At 41.5% G+C, this 18,646-nt stretch overlaps 1 protein-coding gene across 5 annotated transcripts in view; it reads left to right on the forward strand.

Annotated features, from left to right (window-relative positions):
* Positions 1-7,610: 7,610 nt before the first annotated feature.
* Positions 7,611-18,646, forward strand: part of Spice1 (spindle and centriole associated protein 1) — a 42,073-nt gene continuing 31,037 nt past the window's right edge. Inside the window, exons 1-4 of one of the 5 annotated variants that reach the window (XM_021184779.2) lie at positions 7,611-7,997; positions 15,928-16,023; positions 16,633-16,680; positions 18,282-18,425. In XM_021184779.2, coding sequence (XP_021040438.1) covers positions 15,928-16,023; positions 16,633-16,680; positions 18,282-18,425 — 288 coding nt within the window. In that variant the 5' untranslated portion in view covers positions 7,611-7,997. Of the gene's footprint in view, positions 7,998-15,927; positions 16,024-16,632; positions 16,681-17,012; positions 17,121-17,689; positions 17,851-18,265; positions 18,426-18,646 lie in introns of those variants that run through there. The other 4 variants (XM_029470657.1, XM_029470658.1, XM_029470659.1 and 1 more) reach the window with 4 other exon arrangements.

Genomic DNA, 18,646 nt, shown 5'->3' on the forward strand with positions numbered 1-18,646 from the left:
AAAGGGGCTTTCTTTACATAATCATCAATCAAGTAACTTCATAAGACTACTCTTGTGCCTCATGGCCTGATGGGAAAGACTCTTACAAGGAACTGTCATCAAGATGTCTATCAGTGAAACTCCAGAAACCATCATTGACTTCATTTCACAACTGCAATTAGCTTTGCCTTTTGTTAATGAGATCCTTGAGATAACATGGGAAGAAATCTATCAGTGAAACTCCAGAAGCTGTTATTGACTTCATGTTTCATGATCACAGTTGGCTTTACTTTTTGTTAATGAAATGCCTGAGCTAACATGCAAATATTGGGGGGGTTTTGCTCACAGTTCTAAAGGCTCTAGTTTGAGATCTGGAAGATTCATCATTTTGGACCTTTGCTGGCCCTGGTTGATGGTAATAGTGAGAAGTGTGCAGCAAGGTGGACGGCACACCTTATGACCAAGAAATGGAGAAAGAGATGATGGTGAACATCCTTAATAAACATCAAGGCTATATCCTCACTGACCCAAGAACGACTTCTTTTTTGAGACAGGAGCTCGCTGTGTAGTCCTGACCCTGAAACTCACTATGTAGACCAGGCCAGCCTGCTCTACACAGAGATCTAACTTCTCTGTCTCCCCAAGTGCTGGGAATTAAAGTTGTGCACCACGACACCCAACCACACCCAGCTCCAAGGACTTCTTACTATGCCCATCTACTTAAATTTCTACCACAGTCCAGTAGTGCCATCCCGAAGATCAATCATTTAACACATGGACCTTTGGGTGGCTCTCCAATATAGCCTATCACAACCACTAAAGGGAAAAAAAGTCCACATTACTGGAGAGTTGCTCCAGGACTTTACCATGAACATTCTCAAGTAGCAGTCTATTGTTGAAAATAAGCTGAGATCCTTCAAACACGGAGATATCTTGATGGACAGTTTCTACTCAAGATGGTGGACAAAGACTTGTTCTACCACCTGTTCTGCGTGTAGTCAGATTATTGGGGATCATTTTTATCATTTATTACAAGTCTTTGATTGTTGTAATTAATGGCCCCCTTTCACTTTTTCCTGCTTCTTACTCTAACTGTCAAATTAAAACATACTGTTCTACCTCAGTTATCAGATTATCCCAGTGAGCTCACTACTTACTATCTGTCGGATGTGTCATCTATTACCAGGCCTCCAGGATAAAAGCCAGTGAATTCTTCAAGTTCTATCAAAATGAGTTCTTTGGGATTTACAACCAAGGTCAGTTATACTTATACCTACATGGCCAATTACAAACACACGAGTTTGTCTCTTTGATAGTTATATTCTCTCAAGAGGGGGAAACAATTATTAAAATCTGATGTCAGAACTAAAGTAACTGTTGTAGAAATTTCTAATCTTGACCTGGGATTTCTACCCCACCTTGATCAGTTAGTTTCTGGATAAAAGACACACACAACCTTTATATTTATAATAAGCCTTAATCAGTACTAGTGCTGGACAGATACTTACTTTCTAAGTTATTAGAATCTACTTTCTTATCCATAACCCTGAGTTATTACTTACTATGTTTCATCTGGACTGCTCTTAACTTCAATTGTCCAGCCCTCAGGGCCATGTTCTCTTGAGCTCACCTAACCCATGGTGCCTTTTCTTCCTTCTTCTCCTTGTGGTTTTCTTCCGACTCCAAGCCTGGAAAACCTGAACCCTACCTGTATCTCTTCTTCCCAGATGTTGGTTGTTGGCATCTTTATTTACCAATCACAAATAATGTGGGGACAGGGACATAGGTCTACTTGCAGACTCCAGGTCTTAGCATTACAATAGACAGCAAGATCAAACCTCAACTCTAAATTTGAATTCAACAGTATTAACGGGTTAATAGATCAAATATTTGCCACCTGCAGAAGACTAATGGAGATTTATGTTAATCAGACTTTCTTGTTGCTTTAACGTACATGAGAGAAACAATTAAAATGAAGAAAAGATTTACTTGGCTTACTTTTAAGAGGTTGCAATGCAAACCAGGCTAGCTCTGAGACTTTGAGCCTGTGATGAGACCAAATGTAGTGTCTCACTGATGTGATGCCAGTGTCTTGGAGATGCCTCACCAAGGTAGGTAGGAAGCACAGAGCGATAAAGGAACAAGGGAGGTAGCATATCTTTCCAGTGCATGCTGACTGTGATCTGTTTTCTCCAATTGGATCTGATCTCCCAATAATATCTTATTTTCTAATACAATCAAGGGATTAGTCCATTAAATATGTCAGAGTCCTCAGGATCCAGTCATGTCTTCAATAGTGCCAAAGATGGGGACCACTCTTCCAATATACAAACTGTTGTGGGGAACACTTCTTATCCAAACCATAATTATTTACCTTCATCTTCTATCTCATAGTACACAGTGCACATAGACCATCTCTAAGAGTCCCATGACCTTAAGAGTTACAACAGTGTTCAACGTATCCTAAACATGATTCCCTACAAAATCAGAAAGAAAATTATATGGTAGCACAGAATAAGCATTACTATTCCAAATGTAGGCATGGGAAGGAGAGATGGGAGCAATCAAGATTCAATCCCAGCAGGAAAAAACATTAAATCATGCCTGCTATCTCTAGCATGCAATAACACAAATACAGCTTTAGATTCTCCTGTGTAGCTGCTCTTGTTCATCATATCATGATGAGAACACACTGGGAAGTTTACGTTTTTTAATACAGTTGACTGTAGACAAGACTAGAGAATCTTCTAATGGTGAAAACGTCTGCTTCTAGTCTTCCCTGAACTGGCCAAGCTCTTCCAAGCAAGAGAGTAAAGCAAAAGAAGCAGCTGGTTTGACTGAGCGTTCAAATGGTCAACAGCTTGTCCATAGATGGCAACAGAATTGGACCAACAATTTCTGCAGCATCCTCCTCTTAATGGTTGGGATTTGATCACAACTGGTAGTTTCCGTATTGGTTTTCCTCCCAGAATTGATCAGAGATTCATATAACTTATATTTTAGTTTAAATCTTCACATTGTAAAAATCAGGAAGTATTAATAATGTTTATTCTTACAGTGATACTCAAGATTGTCTTCCTAGTTTAAGAATAAAACAATAGAGTAAAATCTTACACAGCCAAAGTGGTAGAAATAATTGAAGACTTATCAATTGGCCTCTTTTGAGAATGAAAAGGTGTCATTGATTCAGAGATTGGCATAGCAAGAGATCCAACCACTGTCGTTTGTGTTTGGTATAGACTCAAAGTCAGGTTAGGCTTGACAGCTGTAATTTGGTAAAGCACGTGTCCAGCAGAAGTAAGACACTGAATTTGATTTCCACAACAACAATAAAATCATTAAAAAGTGTTTTAAAAGTAAAGAAAGAAAAGCTAGCGAGCAGAAGATGTTTATGGTGAAATAAAGACAAGGCTTTGGGGATTCTCTGGTTAGGTGTTGGCATTGGGGAGCTGAAGAGGGCTTGAATGGACAGTGGGTGTCCTGTGGTTTGGGAGCATATTAGGAGCCAATAAAAAAGGTAAATAAATAGCTTTCTTGAGGTACAAATGACATATGTCAATTTCCACAAGTTTAATGTTTTTAAAAACAACACCTGTTTTGCGCCGTGCACACACACACACACACACAAACACACACACACACACACAATCTGTGAAGCCACCAGGACAGGATCATATCCATCCTTTTCCCGAGATTCCTTAGTCCTCCATATTAATATCTTTTATCTCTAACTGGCTCTGTCCTATCCCAAGATCCCACTCACCTGCTGCCACTCTTCATTGGCTTTCATTTCCCCCAATTTTTATATAAATGGAACCAAAGAATATATGTTATTTGGTTTCTTCCATTCAGCACAGTAACTATGAGATACATCAAGGCTACTGTAGCAAGGCAACTGTTGTTATTATTCCTGACTGTGCAGTGTTTCTGTGTGTAGATATGTAACAATGTGTTTTCCCATCTATCTGTTGATGAGTGTTTATCTGGGATAACAGCTTTTGGCTATTACAAACAAAGCTACTGCAGGCTTGCATGTATAAGTCTTTGTAGGACCATATTTTCCTTCCTCTTTGATAAAGATCCAGAATTGGGATGACCGTATCACACAGTGGGCTCCAGACACCTTGAGATATCTTTATATATATATTAAAATATAAGTCCTTAATTGCAATATTTGTATTAGTTTATGGGCTTTTTTTTAATTAGGTATTTTCCTCATTTACATTTCCAATGCTATCCAAAAAGTCCTCCATACCCTCCCCCTCTCCCCCCTCCCCACCCACTCCCACTTTTTGGCTCTGGCGTTCCCCTGTACTGAGGCAGATAAAGTTTGCAAGTCCAATGGGCCTCTCTTTCCAGTGATGGCCGACTAGGCCATCTTTTGATACATATGCAGCTAGATTCAAGAGCTCTGGGGTACTGGTTAGTCATAATGTTGTTCCACCTATAGGGTTGCAGATCCCTTTAGTTCCTTGGGTATTTTCTCTAGCTCCTTCATTGGGGGCCCTGTGATCCATCTAATAGCTGACTGTGAGCTTCAAGTGTTTGCTAGGCCCCGGCGTAGTCTCACTAGAGACATCTATATCAGGGTCCTATCAGCACAATCTTGCTAGTGTATGCAATGGTGTCAGTGTTTGGAGGCTGATTATGGAATGGATCCCTGGATATGGCAGTCTCTAGATGGTCCATCCTTTTGTCTCAGCTCCAGACTTTGTCTCTGTAACTCCTGTCTATGGGCTTTTTGACTTGTTAACAGGAAGTATGAGAAAAAAATTCAATTTTAATGAATTCCAGTTTATCTTATATTTATGGATTATGTTTGCCCAAACCACATAGGTTCTTCAGTATTTTCTGCTTTTGTCCATTTGCACACGTGGAAGCTAGAGGTCAATGTCAAGCAAATTAATTCACAAATTTCAATGTTATACTTTGACACAGTATCTCTCACTGGACTCAATCCAACTAGACTGGCTAGCTGATGAACTCCAGGGTCCATGGGTCTTTGCCTCCCAGCACCAGGCTTATGGTCCAGTTTCTTTTGCCTTTACTTCTGTAAAAACACCCTGGTCAAAAGTAACACAGATGAGGGAAAGGTTTACTTGGCTTAAAATTCCAGATTTCAGTTCATCATTGGAGAATTCAAGGCAGAAATTCAGGGCAAGAACTTGAAGGCTGACATATTTGCTATTCCACACAGTAGAACCTCAGACCTTGGAACTCACTTCTCCAGCCAAAGGGCACAGCAGAAACATAATACTGCTGGCTAGCTGGCTTATCCTCATCTATCCTTAAAAAAAAAAAAAAAAAATACAGGGATGAACTGCCTAAGGATGGTGCCACCCAGAGTGGGCTGGGCTCTTCTACTTCAATCAAAAATCAAGGTAATTCCCCACAGATTGTCAAGAGGCTAATCTTATATAGGTGATTCCTAAACCGAGGCTCTCTTCTCAGGTTGGCATTTAAAATTAACCACCACAGATTACAAATGCACTCCACCATGCCTGGCCTGGGGATGGAACCCGGGTCTTCCTTTGTAGGCAGGAGGTACTTTGCAAGCTGAGCTATATCCCCAGTCCTGTATTCCTTTTTTGATTAATTTCTTGAATGTGATCAGTATAATGTTTAGACCCATTATTTTGCATATGGAGATATAACTATTCCAGCAAGATTCTTTTTTTTTTTTTTTTTTTGGTTTTTTGAGACAGGGTTTCTCTGTATTAGCCTTGGCTGTCCTGAAACTCACTTTGTAGACCAGGCCGGCCTCGAACTCAGAAATCTGCCTGCCTCTACCTCCTGAGTGCTGGGATTAAAGGCGTGTGCCACCACGCCCGGCTAAGATTCATTTTTTTAAAGCTACCATTTCTCCATTAAACTACCTTTATGAAACATTAGTTTTCTACACTTGTATGAGTTTACTTTGAGTTTTGCTTTACTTTATTGATATATTTGAATGACTGTTTTCTTAGTCAGGGTTTATATTCCTGCACAAAACATCATGGCCAAGAAGCAAGTTGGGGAGGAAAGGGTTTATTCAGCTCACACTTCCACATTGCTGTTCATCATCAAAGGAAGTTAGAACTGGATTAGAAAGCAGGAGCTGATGCAGAGGCCATGGAGAGATGTTACTTGCTTGCTTCCCCTGGCTTGCTCACCTTGCTTTTTTATAGAACCCAAGACTACCAGCCCAGGGATGGCACCACCCACAATGGGCCCTTCCACCCTTGATCGCTAATTGAGAAAATGTCTTACAGGTGCATCTCAAGGAGACATTTCCTCAAGGGAGGCTCCTTTCTCTGTGATAACTCCAGCTTGAGTCAAGTTGACACACAAACCCAGACAGTATAACTGTTGATCCATATCATGACATTATGATTGCTATAATCTTTATAATAAGTTTTAAAATCAGTCATGTTTAGAAATCAAATTTTGTTCTTTTGGTTTTGGCTATTGTAGGTCTTTCACAAGAATTTCAGAATCAGTTTGCTAATTATTTTTCTAAAGAAAATGCATTTTAATAGGTATAAAATACATAAAATAAACAATATATATATACACATATACATACATATATATGGAAAAGAATAAAACAAGGAAGCCAGTGGAACAACAGATATGTCATTGTCCTACTGTCTAGTTTGTTTCTAAAGAGAAATTGTTATATATCTTTTTTATGTTCTTGTGCACGTCTGTTTTTAGATTATTTTCTTTATCACTGGTTTTATTTGATTATTATGTGCTTTGTAGTTTTCTTGTGTGTGTGCATGTGCGCACACGTTTCACTGGGTTTTGGAAGTTGAAGGAAAAGATGAACTCTGTGGGTAAATATGTTGATAGAAGGCAGAAACAGTGATGGAAGCTGATTGAAGTTTTCTGAAATTAATTCAGTGTTAAAAACGAAATGAGAAGCAAGTCCATAGACTCGCATGAGGCTAGAGGAGATAAATAAAGTATACTACTGTTACTTAGGGGAGTGAGAGAATTAACGGAGCAGAGACCTGTAACAAGATGCTCCATCAACTTTAGGTAGGGGCTTACCTAAAGTTGGGGGGCATGGATCAGCATGGACAAGCACTTAGGAGAGTCAGTGCTGGTTACTTGCCAAGTGACTACAGCAAGTTGGAGAGGAAGGGGTGATGACGATTACATAGACAACACGTCCACATTAGATCAGAGTGGAAAGTCTCAGAAGGCAGCTCATTGCACCAGGATGACACTGAATAAACACCTGTTGATCCGTGTGTAGCTTTTTCCTTAACAATTGAAGGTCAGGGGTTTCAAAGGAAGTTATCAAGGGTTAGACGGTCGGTCATTGTAAAGTCCTTAACATGATCTGTGAAGTTATGCACATCCTGCCTCCACCCAAGCACAACCACCAAGTTCTCTCAACTTCTACTCCTCCATTGCAGTTTGACGTACATCCTTGCACAGGCAATTCCCTCTGTAGAAATGCTCTTTCTTTTTAAATGATCTACTCCTCCTTTCATTTCAGCTTTCCTGCGATATTGAAATATTCCCATAAGGTCACTATCTAGTTTGTACAGTTCCTTCTTAGCATTAGCCATCGTTTTCACCGTATATATTTCGGTCGTCAATAGCTTGCTGCTATGGGGCTGTAAACTTGCTGCTGAGAGCAGGGTCAGTTTTAGTTCCCGGTGAACCTAGCGCGTTTGGCTCCACTGGGAGGTAGCAAGACATATTTTTAAGCAAACGATCAAAAGTTAAGGCAAGGAAGTGCGGTATGTGGAGGTTGGTGTGCAAGTTTCTTTTGGAGACTTCTCGAGGCTTATGACGGGCGCGCCATTCAACCCTTTGGGTGAGAACTGCAGAGCCCCACACCAGTACGGCCTCTGGGACGCCTCGGAGGAGCTCGCCGGATGTACGCAAAGGCGTGGGGGCGGAGCTCTGGTAACCCAGACAACGGACCGGAAGCCGCTTTCCGTGTTCCCCCTTGGCGGGCTCTGTGGTTCTGGAGGCTGAAGTTTTAGTCTGGGCGGAGGCGGCAGTCGGCCAGCGGCAAGGCAGGTTGGGGTGAAGCGGGGGCATAGGGCGAGGAGAAGCGGCTGGCGTCTCCGCCTGGGTCTCGGCGCCCTGGTGGGCGTCCGCACCCCAGGGCCGGCCGCTCGCCTCGCAGAGCCCGAGAGTGCGGTTCCGGGGAGCGCCTGGAGCTCCCGCGGGACAGCGGGCCCCGCGCACGCGCGTCGCGTTCCCGCACCCTGCTGGCGGGAGAAATCCCGAGGCTGGCGGGTGATGCAGTTGTTTACTGTCCCGCTAGGGAGTGGCAGAGGACCCGGTGTTGGGACAGGGCGCGTCCTTTAAGTTGAGCAGTTAGGTGAGGGTTTCTAAGGAAGGGGGCCGCTTGAGAGTTTGGGACAGGCTTGAGCTTGGGAGTCAAAAATAGGAAGTTGTTCCAGACAGTGCATGACACTGCTTGCGAAGGTCACAGCTGGGTCTCAGTATGGGTGGGAGGGAAAACTGGGGCCGCACGAAGAGCAGCTCTTGAAGTTGGATTTTTCTCTACAGTGGGCTCCATTAAAATCTTACGAGGGAGTAAAACGTTGAGATCCCTGTATCCCTGTAGCTGGGTAAGATCGATGGCAGGGACAGTGTTCTGGTTGTCCCCCAGTTTGTTTTCATACTAGTTAAGGTAAATCTGGTAGAATTCCACCATCCCTACTTAAGAGCAGGCAAGGGCAGTGGCCTTTTGTATAGCCCTCAAATTGCTGGGGCCCTCAGTTTGCTTTTAGACTTTTATTGTTCAGACTGAAACAAATTCTGTAAATGTTCCACACACACACACACCCACTTGCAGAGAACATTTTCTTTCTGATTTTCTCCCCCCCCCCCCTTTCTTTTTTTGGTTTTTCGAGACAGGGTTTCTCTGTCTTAGCCCTGGCTTTCCTGGAGTTCACTCTGTCGACCAGGTTGTCCTCGAACTCGGAAATCTGCTTGCCCCCGCCTCCCAAGTGCTGAGATTAAAGGCTTGGGCCACCACTGCCCAGCATTCTGATTTTCTTTTATTTACTCTTTATCTTCGGCCCGACTTTGTGGAGGGAATTAAGGAGAGGAGGCAGCTTTTCTCCATGTGTATTGAAGACTAGGAACTTCCTTGACACACAGAATTAACTTTCAGGCTTGCCTTTTGTAAGAAGTTGTTTAGTTAGGATCTTTTGAGAAACGTACCTCTGAGAGGGCACAGGCTACTTCTCTGTTTTGTTTTATTTGGTGCCTAGCAAGCACTTTGAAAGTTACTCGATACGTGGAGTGGATGAATGAATGGAAAGAAAACCTTACAGGAAAATTAATAGCAGGCTGTTCAGAATTGTTCCTAGTAGAAATGGAAAAGAACGGACAGATGGGCGGAATATTTCAAGGAAGGATTTATATATTGTGTTACATAGCAGACAGACAGTTAGGAACCAGAGGTGATGCTTACGATTAAGCCTGAGCAACAAGAAGGATGGCAATTCTCTAAATTTAGTAACTGAGTCAAACAGTTAGGTATGTAGATCTAGAGGATTGGGAGGGCTGTGCCTAACGAGCTGCATCTTACTATACTCTGAGGTGTATGGAAGGGGCAGTGAATACACAGCCAAGGACGCTTGATGTTTTAGGGACAGTTAGGAAACATTCATTAGAAACTGTCTAGTTATGGTCCTTTAGTTATGTGTCTGCGTGCCCGGTATAGGAATAGCTTTGCTCAGAGGTTGCTGAGGATCACTGAGGGGGCCGCTGGACCTCACGGTGGTCCAGAAAGCAAGCTCAGTGGAAGTTGGCACATGACTAGACTCATTTGCAGTTTACTGCCATTGCTCACATCCAGTGCGTGGGGTGTAGTAGGGTTCCCCAGTATTGGGTGAAGGGACACGTCTAAGAGGAAGACAGGACAGGGATAACCGAGATGAGGGCCCTTGGTTACGTTTATCAAGGAAAGAGTCCAGCGTAGTCTGAAGAAGAAAGAGTAGTGAAATAGCAGGGAAAAGGGTGTTGTGGAAGCCACGGAAGAGGAAAGCGCCTGGGAAGTAAGGAAGGGTTTGCACTCAGCGTCAGGAAGCAGCTAATGCCCCTCGTTTTCTCCACACTGGCCCCACTTCTGCAGGGTGCTGGGATTTATCGACTGCCCTTAAAACACCTCTAGTCTCTGTTATGCCTCAAAAAACCGTGCTCATTTCCCTCAGTTCCCGACAACTACCTTTGAGAGGGAAACAGGCACATGGACCTTTAACCCCTGCTTTTAGCTACTTGTAAGTTTTTGTATGCTTCAGATTCATGACTGTTTCCAGGGTTGAGGCTGGTAGAGTTTTAACTTATGAAAAAAAATATAATATTTTAAATATAATTTGAAATAAAAGTTCCCTCCCTTTTGAAGAGTTGCTTGTTTTTACCCAGCAAAGTTGATCCATTGTTTGTGGTTCCCTAGACATACTTTATAGTCAGTGACACCGAGTGTCAGTTCCTTCCTCTCCTCATTGTTATCTGTGTCACTGTCAGCAGTGTGATTCTGTTCTCATTGGAGAAAGGAGTTAAAAATTGTCACTGATGTCATCAACACTTAAATAGGACTTAGTATGTGTCAGGCAGGGGTTCCAAGCAGCTTACATATTTAATTAGCTTCATTTTAGAGTTATCAACAAAGCGAACCCATAGACTTTGATTCCAGGCTGTATTCTTAGCCACTGTGCTGTGCTATCTCTTAAGACAGTGTATGTCTCACTGGGTTGTGGGATTAGTGCTAAGGCTCTTCATTATCAATGCATATATATTAACATCAGGTAGTTTATACATGCAGTTCTTGTTTTTTGCCTTTTTACATTTAACTTTTTCTCACAGGTGCATATGGTGTGTGTGAGTGTAGGTCAGAGGTTGATATTGGGTGTCTTGGTTGGTTCTTCTCTATCTTATAAACTGTAGTAGGGTACCTCCCTTGAATCTAGAACTTGCTAATTTGGCTAATGTAGTTAGCCAATTTGGGGATTGCCTGTCTCTTCTCCTGAGCCCTGAGGGTACAGGGCTGCCCTGCCTCCTGGTTCTCATAGTTAATATACTCAAATTTCATCCACATTGTAGCATGTGTCAGTACTTTATACCTTATTGCCAAATAACATCCCATGTATAGATATAGCACATATTTATGTAGTCATCAATTAATGGGCATTTTGAGATGTTTCCACTTTTGTCTATTAACTATAATATTGTTGTGGACATTCACTTACAGGGTTTTCTATGGACTAATGTCTTTAATTCTCTTGAATGGTTATGTAGGAGAATTTCTGAGTCACATGGTAATGTTGTTTAAATTTTTGAGTAACTTCCTACTGGTCTTCCAAAGTGCCTATGTAAATTTACATCCCAATCAACAAATACATGAAGGTTCCAATTTCTTCAAACTCGTGCCAGTACTTTTTTTTTTTTTTTAATTAAAGTCACCCTTGACTGGTTTTGACTGGCATTTAATTATGTTGGTCATTTTTAAAAAAGGTTTATCTTGTTTTATAATGTATGAATGCTTTGCCTGTATGTATGTGTACCATGTGCTGCCTGGTGCCTTTGGTGGATAGAAGAAGTTGTCAGATCCCCTGGAACTGGAGTTACAGATGGTTGTAAAACATCATGTAGGTTGTGGGGATTGAACTCAGGTTCTCAGGAAGAACAACAAAGGTTCTTAACCACGGAGCCATCTCATCAGTCCCCGTATTGACAATCTCTTCTTTTTATGTGCGTATGTACCATCTGCAGTATCTTATTATTGGAGATACCTATTCAAGACCTATGCCCACTTAAATTGGGTTGTTTGACTAGTCCAGTTATGAGATTTTTAAATATATATTCTAGATACTGGGTAAGTGATTTGCAAATAACTTTTGCCACTGCATTAGGTATCTTTTGACTTGTTTTGATTGTACCTTTGAGTACAATATTTAAAAATTTTGATGAACCCAACTGTCCTCCCCACATCTTGGTTTCTTGTGCTTTTGACTCTGTTCTCCAGCCTGACCTAAGGTTCACAGCTCTTTACACTCAGGCTTTCTTCTAATAGTCCTACAGTTTTAGTTCCGACATTTTAATATATGACTTAATGTTATATGCTAATTTTTGTACCCTGTATGAGGTAGGAGTCGGACCTTTTCAAAGGAATATTGAAAACAGTGCTCTTTGAAGTGAATTGTTTGGGCGCCTTGTTGGAATATTAGTGTCTGTAAATGCAGTGTTTCATTTTGACTTTTGTCTGTTCCATGTCCGGTTAAGTGCTGGTTATGTTTCTACTGCAAGTGAACTTCACAGTTGGTTAACTCTTTGCCCCTTAGTTTCCTCATCTATAAAATGAGTCAGAGTAGTAAGCACTTCATGGAGCTGTTGTAATAAAGAGACTAATAGGTGCAAAGAGCTTAGGACAGTCTGCATATAGTAAGAACCTAGACTGCCTTAGCCAACCTTCATTGCTTCCGCCACAGCGGCTACTGGCATCACCACTGTAAGACTTAGTTGTTGGCGACAGATGGTGCTGAGAAGATCTTGTTCCTATGTACAACTGCAACCAGATCCCTTCCCCCACTTTGTAAAACTTCTGTTCAGACTTGATCAGTAGCCTTAATGGAAGGAGATGTGAAGCCAGGAAAACTTGTCAAGATACAGGCACAGGCAGAGACTTTCTGTGTAAGACTGTTGACAAATGTGTGATGAGCTGCCCGGTGGGTTTTGCTGCCAACATTTATCCCTGACATCTACATGGTGGAAGGAGGAAACCAACTCCTGCAAACTGTTCTCTGGCCCTCATATGTACAGTGCGCATGTGCTCCTTCTTCACCCCAGAGATAAGCAAGTAAAGGTAATGAAAGGATCGACAGTGAATGTTAAGCCCTTTCAAAAAGCTGCACACTTGGAAATCAAAGAGGAAGAAATAGCCTCCAATGTGGGTAAAAGCACTTCCCTATTGTATTGTAGTTATTTGACAGGGCGTTGATAACCAGAATATAGAACTTTTAAAAACTAAACACACACACACACACACACACACACACACAAGACATCGACTAATTAGTGGGCAAATGAACCAGACAGTTTTCAAAACAAGTACAAATGACCAATAAATACAAGAGAAAAATGTTCTGGAGCTGGGCGGATGGCTCAGTACTATACTTCTGGAGGACTGACTGAGTTTGGTTCCTGGCACCCATGTTGGGTGGTTCATGATCACTCATAACTCTGGCTTTAGGGGTTCTGACATCCTCTTCTGGCCTCTGTATACACAGAAATAGTTATTTAAAAAAAAAAAAAAACTCAGTATCTTCAGACATCAGTGAAATGCAAATCAAAGCCCCATTGAGAGTCTCCCTCACCAGAATGACTATTTTCATCAAGAAAAACGACAAATACTGTGAGGATATTGGGAGCTGAAGAGGAGCCCCTGTATGTCGCTGTTGGGAATGTAATTAGTACAACCAATATAGAGACTCTTCAAAACTAAAAACACTGAAAGGACCACCTTATGATTGTGGTTGTATCACTCCTGGGTATATACCCAAAGGAGTCTAAGGCCACCACAGGCATACCTGTGCATCCATGTTTATTATGATACTGTTCTCAGTAGTCAAGCCAGGCTGTGAATTCAGCCTAGATATCCATCAACAGATAAGTAGGTAAAGAAAATATGATGTATATAGAGAATATTTATTTAGCCACAAAAAGAATGAAATCCTATGTGCAGGAAAATAGAACTAAGTGGAATTAAACCAGACTCAGAGAGAAGTATTGCTTGTTTTCTCTGGAGTTCAGAAACAGATGTGAAAGTAGGAGGGAAATACTTGATTGTTTGTGAAGAGGGCGGGGACCAGTTGGAGGGGGAGGAGAGAGGACAGTTGGTGGATAGAATCAAAGTATCTATGTACATGTATGAAAACATTACGAAACTCATATAAGTTAACAAAGCTTGAAATAAAAATAGGTAAACCAAGTCATGGAAACCAAGTCTGAATTGTTGGTCTGGCATAGGGGTCAGTGTGAGGAAACTTGCCTAGCATAGTTTACACCTGGGCATCAATTTAAGCCTAGCACCACAGGAAAAAACAAAATAAGTAGTCATCGTGACTTACCTCCTTTGCTGGATTGTAAGCTCTGAAATTAGACAACACGTTTAAAGAGTAAGAAGGAGCAAGAGAAAGACAGAATAGAGAGCTAGGAAGACTGTGTTAGGGAAACACTGGGATGTAGGCATCGTTGTCACAGGAAATTATTTTATTAAAAGTACTTAATGGAAGGGGAAGGGGTATCTTAAGAGTACCACACTTGCCTAGCATGTGCAAGGGTCTGTGGTCTCCATTGGGGAGAGAGACAGGTCTGGGTGAGGAACAGTGATGACAGCAGGACAGTGTCAGCTAGTAAGGGGTATGAGGGTTAGCCTCACAGTTCTAAAGTTATTTTGGTAGGTGGATAATATGTATTAGTGATGGACTTTGAGTTACCAATAATGTGTGAATACATTAAGGAAAGAAGCGCAAGCACTTCCTTTTGGAGTCATTTAAACAAGAGGGAGTACAGATTTAAATCCTCCACTCCATACTGCCTGTGTTTTCGTCCTCTGTCTGTTTATAAGTCTGAATTTGTGCTTCCCCAAAGCCTGGCTTGTAAATCTGTCCAAGTGTCTGTATGTATGGGTGTGCAATTATCTGTATTTGTATTTGTGTGTGTGTGTCTTGTGTGCTTCTGTCTGTCTGTCTGTCTGTCTGTCTGTCTGTCTCTAACAAAGGGCTTTGCTCTTTGTTTCCTGAACAGCATAGAAAACATCACATGGAATAAAATGTAATACTTTTAAAGAATGGGATACTTTACAGAAATATTTAAAAGATTCTACAAGGGATTAAGTCACTGCCTCTAAATGATCCTAACTGACCCACATAACAAACTACTACCAACATTGTTGCTTATCAACCAGTCTTCCTAAGTGGGTATTTATTTGAGAAGGTTGCTAAACCTCTGAATTTGTTGCTTTCACCAAAGGGTGTACATGCACTGTCCTGGGTCAGGGTCATGAAAAGGTACCTAGTTTAAGATCATGGCTATACCATTAGTTTAGGTTGCACAAGTTGATTACTTGGAAAATCCAAGGAAAGTAGGGTTTATTGTTACATTGTTCTCTTAAAGGCAGATTAAACAAACAGGATGAGTACATGTAAGATAGCTTCTAAGTGATTTCAGAGTGTGTTACTAAGAACTTTGGCTGTGAGGCCCAGTAAGAGTTCCAGTCTCTTTGAATGTAAGGGATATTTTGTGGTATTGGGTTGCCACAGAAGGTAAAGAGACCCAGAAGTAGAAGTCATGCATACTTTTGTTTTGTTTTTGTAGTCATATGTGTGGACTGTAAAAACCTTGGCTTTCAAGCACGGTGGACTGGGGGTCTTTCCCTAACTTTTTATGATGTTTAGCCCCCGCATGGCGATTTTGTTTGCCAGGCTATTGCTGGTAATGTACAAAATGACCTCCATTTAGTGCTGCATGAAGAGTTAGTAGAACTGGAAGAGACCCTAACGTTCTCTAAAACATGTATGCTTCTGAGGTGAGCACAGTTGTGCCGGCAGGGATGTGCTACATCAGCATGCTTAGAGCTGCACTTCTTCTCACGCACTGCGCAGCTCTGGCGTTTCCTCTGTTAATTGTGAACTTTATCTGCTGACAAGGATACAACCATTTTCATTTCTATTTTAGGTCATACTTTCTATATTTATCAAGTTCTTTATTGAGCAAAAGGTTTTGTTATTTAAAACCTTTTTGTTGTGGTTATTGGCTTTGCTTTAGTATTAACTGTAAAATGAGAAAGCCAAGCATTCAGGGAGCCTATTCCTTTCATCATGACCAAATTCTCCTGATATTCTGAGAATGGTTTCATTTGTCCTATAGATGTGCCCATGATGCATAATTATTACTTTAACCTTTATTTAAAAAAATTAATATTTTCAGATGTCATTGATCAGAGTGAATCGCTTTGGTCCCCGGGGAGGTGGAAGAAAAACTCTGAAAGTAAAGAAGAAAGCTGCAGTGAGGCAAGAATGGGATGTGAGTCTGGGCCCACTGTAGCGTGTTCTGGAGGGCGGCCTCAGTACTCCTGTCCAGTGTGGCTGGGGTGGCGCTCAGGCTCAAGTAGGGTCAGGTGGGTTTCTGGGCATGGTTTTGGTCTTGGAGGGAACAGCAGAATATTTGCCCCGTTCTCCTTTAAGTGTACAGGATTAAGGGTGATAACTTCTAGTTCTTTGCAAGAGTTGGAGCTTTTGTGAGACTGAGACTCTATCCCCCAAAAAAGTGCCTCTGCAGCTTGCCATAGTGAGCACAATTTCATTGTTAAAATGCTTTCCAGTTGCCTCATGGACTCCTAGTCTCTGGAAACTGTCACTTCAGTTAAGTTTACTCACAATATGCGCCCTGTTTTTATTCCTTGTTTTAAAATAATAGAGCCTTATTTCCAGTGTAACACCTAAAAAATAGCCTTCTTTCTAGAAGATACTGAAAGGTAATCTGTTTTAATGTTGTAGTGACAGTACTGGCTTCTGGGGACAAAGGACTGTTGCCCTTAGGATTCTGAACCGATTTACAGCTACTGAAACTGAATAACTGTTAGAAATTTATAAGGAAACTTTTAAAAAGCTCACTCTGTTCTTCTTTTTAAAGAATACCGTGAATGATCTAACAGTTCACCGGGCAACTCCTGAAGATCTGGTAAGTTGACCACTGAAAGTTCAATCCTGCTTTCTGTATCTTATTTGGTATCTGGTTTCTAATCTGCAGAACAGAAACCATCGTCACTCCTTGGGACTTGTTTAGTTACAGTTAATCTTGTTCATGTCTGTATAAAACCTAAAAGGATACATATCCTGTAGAATTTTTGATTTTACTAAGGCTTATCAGCCACTGTTAGAATTCTACTCAGGAGTTTTGGTCTGTAGTCCTGTCACTTACCTAGAATCACCTGTGGTCTCTGTCTGCACTTCCGGTCTGGACGTATCCTCAGCATTTTACCATTGTTGTCATTGCTATCACTTTCACGACAGGTTTGAGCTATGTAGCCCTGGCTAGCCTGCCCACGACAGTGGCTAATCTTTCTGTCTCCGTGGATTTGCCTAGCCTTGATTGCTCTTTCAGATGGACTACAGGATGTGGTCTGTTATTTATAGCCTCTTTGTCTAGCATATTTTGTAGATTCATCCATGTTATAGTCTGTATCTCTGCTTCGTTCCTTACTATTGTAAGTCAGTATTCCATTGAATGGCAGCTCTAGATTTATCTGTCAGTTGTATTTCTGCTTCTTTTCTGTTATGAAGTAATACCATAGCGGATTTTCATGTACAAGTCTTTGTGAGCATATGCAGGCAGCTGTGTGTGTATCTGGAATAGAATGGCTAGGTCATGCATCCATATTGGCTCTTATAAATCACTGCCAAACTGTTTTCCAAAGTGCTCACCTGTCTTAAATTCCACCAGTGTGTGTGGAGCTTCCAGGTCACACACCCCATTATTGTCACCTTTTAATTTTAATTCTCCTGCTGGGTATAAAGTACTATCTCATTGTGATTCTGATATGCATGCTCACAATTCTTGATTGTTAGTCCTTTGGTAGTGTGCATGTCTGCATGATTATAACTTTATTAGATGACCCAAGTTTTGTTCATATTTTCAGTTCTGAGCACTAGCGTATTTGTAAAGACAAATATCTACTTTTATTCCTCAGTCACCCCCGTGGACTCTTCCCTTCCAATTCTTTTAGGAGCTCTGGCTCCTGTCTCTTCTGCCTCAGGAACTCTCCTTCCTTGGATGTCTACATCATCTGTGACCTCGGTTCCGCATGAAACCACTTCAGAGCTATACAAACAGTACACCATTGACTTAGAAGTAATGCAGTTATTGTGAAAGGGGTGTGCTTTAACAAAGCTGACTTAGGTGGATTTTGTACCCTTTACATCATGTGTGAAGTGTCAGTGTTGACCACTATTTGATATTTTAGCACTCATTGCATGAGTTTTAACTTGTGAGTTAAAGAACAGTAGGTGTTTTGGTAGTCTGTACCAATGAAGTAGAAGTTAATATTTTTGTATGTCTTTAAGATAGACCTCCAAGTTTTCAATACTTTTTTCTTAGATCATTTTGAAACCTTAGGCTATGAAAGTGTTAGCTATGAATGTACACACATGCACACACTCGTGCACACACATACTGAACCATAAAGGAACAGGGAGTGGTGAACTAGTGTAAGTGGTCTTACATAGGAGCAGGCAATGTCTTTGTTACTGAAAGCATTTCTTTACAGTTTTCCTTCTGTATAGGTGCGCCGTCATGAGATGCACAAGTCAAAGAATAGAGCATTGGTGCACTGGGAACTTCAAGAAAAAGCTTTGAAGAGAAAATGGAAGAAGCAGAAGCCAGAAACTTCAAGTCTTGAAAAAAGAAAGTTATTTATCATGAAGGAGGTATTGCGAAAATCCACTGTCTTTAGAGTTTTTTCTCTTGGATTGGTTTCAGTGGAGAGACTCTAGTTCTTACACAACCTTGCACAGTGAGCTGTTTGGGAGACTCTTCAGAGAGCAGCAGGATGGGTGGGGTCTAGTGCAGAGAGCAGCAGGATGGGTGGAGTCTAGTGCAGAGAGCACAGGATGGGTGGAGCCTAGTGCAGAGAGCACAGGATGGGTGG

Source organism: Mus caroli, chromosome 16 (genome assembly GCF_900094665.2).
Source record: "Mus caroli chromosome 16, CAROLI_EIJ_v1.1, whole genome shotgun sequence".
Classification (NCBI taxonomy): domain Eukaryota; kingdom Metazoa; phylum Chordata; class Mammalia; order Rodentia; family Muridae; genus Mus; species Mus caroli.